Source organism: Octopus bimaculoides, chromosome 1, assembly GCF_001194135.2.
Source record: "Octopus bimaculoides isolate UCB-OBI-ISO-001 chromosome 1, ASM119413v2, whole genome shotgun sequence".
Classification (NCBI taxonomy): Eukaryota; Metazoa; Mollusca; class Cephalopoda; order Octopoda; family Octopodidae; genus Octopus; species Octopus bimaculoides.
In genome coordinates this window covers 180,948,571-180,953,539 of record NC_068981.1, presented here as the reverse complement: position 1 = coordinate 180,953,539, position 4,969 = coordinate 180,948,571, and the positions used below count along the sequence as shown (strand labels likewise).

At 35.8% G+C, this 4,969-nt stretch overlaps 1 protein-coding gene across 1 annotated transcript in view; it reads right to left on the bottom strand.

The window, feature by feature from the left end:
• The window catches only part of LOC128249266 (centrosomal protein of 95 kDa-like), a 41,550-nt gene extending 36,758 nt beyond the window's left edge, over positions 1-4,792 (bottom strand). Inside the window, exons 1-2 of the mRNA XM_052972327.1 lie at positions 4,656-4,792; positions 2,267-2,308 (exon numbers count right to left, since the gene is read on the bottom strand). Of these exons, the coding sequence (XP_052828287.1) occupies positions 2,267-2,294 (28 nt within the window). The 5' untranslated portion in view covers positions 2,295-2,308; positions 4,656-4,792. The remainder of the gene's footprint in view (positions 1-2,266; positions 2,309-4,655) is intronic.
• Between the last annotated feature and the right edge of the window lie 177 nt (positions 4,793-4,969).

Below are 4,969 nucleotides of genomic sequence, written 5' to 3'. Positions count from 1 at the left end.
TGGCACATAAAAGACACCATTTCGAGCGTGGCCGTTTTCGTGCGGGTGACACGTAAAAGCACCCACTACACTCTCTGAGTGGTTGGCGTTAGGAAGGGCATCCAGCTGTAGAAACTCTGCCAAATTAGATTGGAGCCTGGTGTTGCCATCCGGTTTCACCAGTCCTCAGTCAAATCGTCCAACCAGTGCTAGCATGGAAAGCAGACGTTAAACGGTGATGATGATGATGATGATATATATATATATATATATATCTATAAAGTGAGTTATGTTAGGAAGAGCATCCATGTATAAAAATCATGTGAAGAAGGGTAAAATATGAATGAAGTACTCGAGACTCAACCTAGGTCTTGAGTACTTTAGCAGAATCTTTTCTGTTGCAAACATTTAGATCAAGTCTCTGGCCCCTTGTTCTATTTCTCAACTAGTAGCAGAGGCCCTGTAAAATTCATGGGCATTGCCCCTTCTCCTTGATCAGTGAGTATACATAAATACATTATGATGTATTTCAAGGCCACACCGTAATCACAATATTCAGTTGCAGTAGACAAGTGAAATTTTATAATTTTGTAATTCGTTTGTTATTTTTCAGTCTGTTTATGGATATGTAGAATAAAATAACTGGCACATTTTAAAATATGACAGTCTGGAGAGGAGAGATATAAAATGATTAATAAATGATAATGATGAAATGATCCTAGACATCATATTATATATAACAGGATCAGTCTGTTTATGGATATGTAGAATATATTATATATAACAGGATCAGGCTGTTTATGGATATGTAGAATAAAATAACTGGCACATTTTAAAATATAACAGTCTGGAGAGGAGAGATATAAAATGATGATGATGATGATGAAATGATCCTAGACATCATATTATATATAACAGGATCATTTCACTAATTTTTACACTGTTCCATAGATGTGGTGTCTCATAAGTGGAGCAACCTTGAAAAGGATAGTAACTGTTTAGCCCTTTTGATACTAACCTGCTTGAGACTGCCCATGGTTCAATAATACAAACTTCCTGTTTTTACGTTATCCAAATTAAAAACCGTCCATCAAAACTGAATGTTAAGTGTTTTTCAACAGAAATATGGTAACAAAAGGGTTGAACATTTCCTTACTTATGGGACACGGATAAATTTTATCAGATACATATAAAAGTTCATTATTAAATGCTCCACTTGTTCTCCACAAGTTCAAACATGCAGTTTCTCTAATCCGAACTATTTATTTATTTTTTGATATACATTCAAGTAGACATTGAAAATCCGTTGAATGATCACAACAAAAGGTTTGTGTAAACATGAAGTACTTTGAAGTATTTCAAAACATAACAAAAAAACAATAAACAAGAAAATAAAAAAATAAAAACACACAGAGGAAACGAAAAGCTACGACATAATCCAATGACAGTTTTTCTATATGGTTGCCACCCAGACTGCTTGAAAAAGCGACCAAATCTCCTTCAAATCACAACCTACTGTACTAAAAAACAATAAAAGGACAAATTAGATAATTCAATCTTAGATAAATCATGCCTGAAAAATAAAAATAAAACACTTGGTCATTACTGGAACACCTTTAACCAAGGAGTTCTCTACACACAGCTAGTGTATGTGTGTGTGTGTAGGCTAAACAACAAGTCCACCTCTCTATTTGCCATAGCATTTGATAAACAAATTTTCAACAAACCAAATCGATCACGTTGTTTTGATTCCCAGACATATCCACTTCCTTGTATCCTTAATGTCTCCAAGAAATTATCATGTACACCACATAATTTTCTCTCCCCTCTGTATGTGTCTCCCAGTCTTGATATTGCACAATAATTGTAAATGACCATCATTATCGTTTGTTTCCAATCTTCCATAGAAATATGTCTGGCCATGTGGAAATATTACTTTACTTAGAAACAGGTGAGGGTTAACGACAGGAAGGGCACCTAGCCATAGAAAATATACTCCAATAAATTCTGTCTGACCCATACAAACATGGAAAATTGGATGTTAAACAACAGAAATGATGATGATGAAGTTATAAAAGGGACCTAAAAAATCAATATAAAAAAACAAAACAACAAAAAAAGATTATGTGATCACTCAACAGTTTTCTTCAAATGACACTCCTGCAGTCATAAAATGGGAAGGACACTTTAGTCCTAGGTACATATAAAAAGATGACAAGTTCACTTATAGAAGGCAGTGAATATTTATTTAAAAATACAGAATATCAATACTAAATAATGTTATTACCTTTGTCAATAATGGCTTGGCTCGACATTATTTCGGTAAAATCTGAAATATTAAAAGAAAATAATTGACAGAAACTAAAAGAAGCCATTGTATATGTGTGTATTTATGTATAGCCTTGTCTCAGCATCTTGTGGTGATGGTGGTAAATTAGGATCATTGTTATACAAGTTATGATGTTTGTGTCCAGTAAAAGTCATGTCTGGCCTTGGCAATATCACTTTGCTCGGAAACAGGTGGGGGTTGGTGACAGGAAGGGTATCAGACTGTAGAAAATCTAGCTCAACTAATTCTTTCTGACCCATGCAAGCATGGAAAAATGGACATTAAATGATGATGATGATGAATATAACACTGACTACATAATCCTGAGTTGAAACCTGGCTATAACTTATACTTTTCTATCACTCACTGATCTAATTGATAAGTCACACTCCCACTTCTTAGCTGTACTTGAGTAGCACTGGTGAGTTCTACTCAAGTAAACACATGTGGACACTCCATTGTGTTATAACAAGCTACAAAGTGACTTTAGCTACAATTAGTGACTAATTCACTATATTTCCAAATAAAGTACTTATTTCCTTAGTCTTTTACGTGATGAGCAACTTACCAGCCACACATATTTTTATGGTAGGCATAAACAATGACATCACTTATCTAAATGGCTACATTGTTTTATGGTAAATGCTTAAACAACGTCAAGACACAAGACAGAAATACACCCACGTATACATATATGATAAGCTTCTATATAGTTTCCAGCTATCACTTTCACAAGGCATTGGTTAGCCTGAAGAAATATACAATAGTATACACCTGCTCACCAGCCATAGAAAACATGCCAAAACAGACATTGGAGCTTAAAACAGTGCTTTGGTTCGTTGGATCCTGTCAAACCATCCAGCCTATGCCAGAAGACAGACGTTAAACAATAATGATATATTAGTGGCACCATTTTACATGTATTCTTGCAGAGGTTAGTTGCCTTTTTTGGCATATTAGACAAGCACTTAGAGATTTTCTTTGGAATTTCGTAACTTGGGATGGAAATGTACATTTTGGCCGGAAAATATATTAACATTTGAATTACAAGAGGCTGTAAAAAACTATCAACATCCTATCCAAATAAGACCTTTCACGATTCTCTTTCAACACACACGCTTAATTCGCCACGAACCGAGGCACCTCACGTCATATCTGCGTTGCTTCCATGCTCAGAGACCTTGCAAGCATTCTTCAATGGGTCAAGCCTATCATGTTTCTTTAACAGCACATATCAAGGAAACATTCTTTACTCACCACTAATCGTTACAATACTAAAACTTTCTAAGTCGCTGCAAATAGAAGGCTTCAGAATCACATCTTCAACATAAAACTATCACAAAGACTGCTTTTCCCCTTCATGACCAGAAAATATTTCGGTTAACAGCTGATAACTTTCTACAAAGCTGAAATGAAATCTAGAATGAAATACTGGTCCCATATCTGGGGCGGTGCAGCTGTTAACCATACGAACAGCCACCTTACTGAATGGTATGAAGTAGCTGACGAAAACAATCGAATTCTCTGCTCCACAGATGTGTTGTCTTCTTTCTCGGCCCCTTAAAAAAATTTTTTTTATTATCACCACCACAGAGACCACTGCTCATTGGAGATGGCTGGTCTAGGGCGACCTCTAATCAGGCCTAACTTACTCTTCTCCCTCTATCCTGCCTACCCTCCTCGGCATTGCACTAAATACTATTTCAAATCTTCCCACTTTCAATAACATCAGTTTTGCCCTTGAAATTTCTTCCCTGGCCATGTTTTTTTTTTTTTAAGTCGTCAGCTTGTATTTTGGCCGTCTTTTGTAACGAAGGATGATATGTATTTTAAGAAAATATAACATTAAGAGCAGTGGTTTTATTTGTCAAGGAGGGGTTGCAAATGCAGTGAGTAGAGTCTCTCCAGCCAGACCATATCATTATAAATATACAGTAACAACTAATAAATTGCAGTCATGTTATATTTGGATAAAAGGTTTCACAGACGAATACATTTCTCAGGGCAGCGAGGTAGTCTCTGGGTGGTTGTTAGCAGATTAGAAGTAGTAGCCAAATCTTATTCAAACCATACCACACATTGGATAACGGAATCCTTGATGTTCCAAAGACGTTCTGGTTGTGGCTGGAATGCTTTTAAACATATGCCTACCTTGTCAGGACAGAGCTGGGGTAAAAGAACAACCCAACAAATGGGTATGGAGAACTGGGAGACATGCCCACACAAGCAGAAATTGCTCGTAGAGTATATAACACTAAAGTATAGACAATTCTTCAGAGTATATATGATAGAAAGAACGGCTCAAGATACTGAAGATTCACTTAACTATCAAATTAAATCTACTTACCGTTGTAATTAACTGAAATCAAGTAAAGTTTAAAAAAGTAAATTGTCAGCAAAGATTCATAATGTTACGTTTAGTTTAAAATGGTGATAGATTCAAAAACAAATGATTTCATTGGCTGAGTTGGGTGTCATAGCAACAAGAGTTTGCCCAAAAAGCGGTGTTAATGCAAAATAGTTAACTTATACTGTTTTAACTCATTATTGTCACATGTTCGTACACGTCCACATACATACATACATACATACATTCCTACTACCTATCCCCCCCCCGTTTTCTTATTGCTCTCTCTCTCTCTCTCTCTCTCTCTCTCTCTC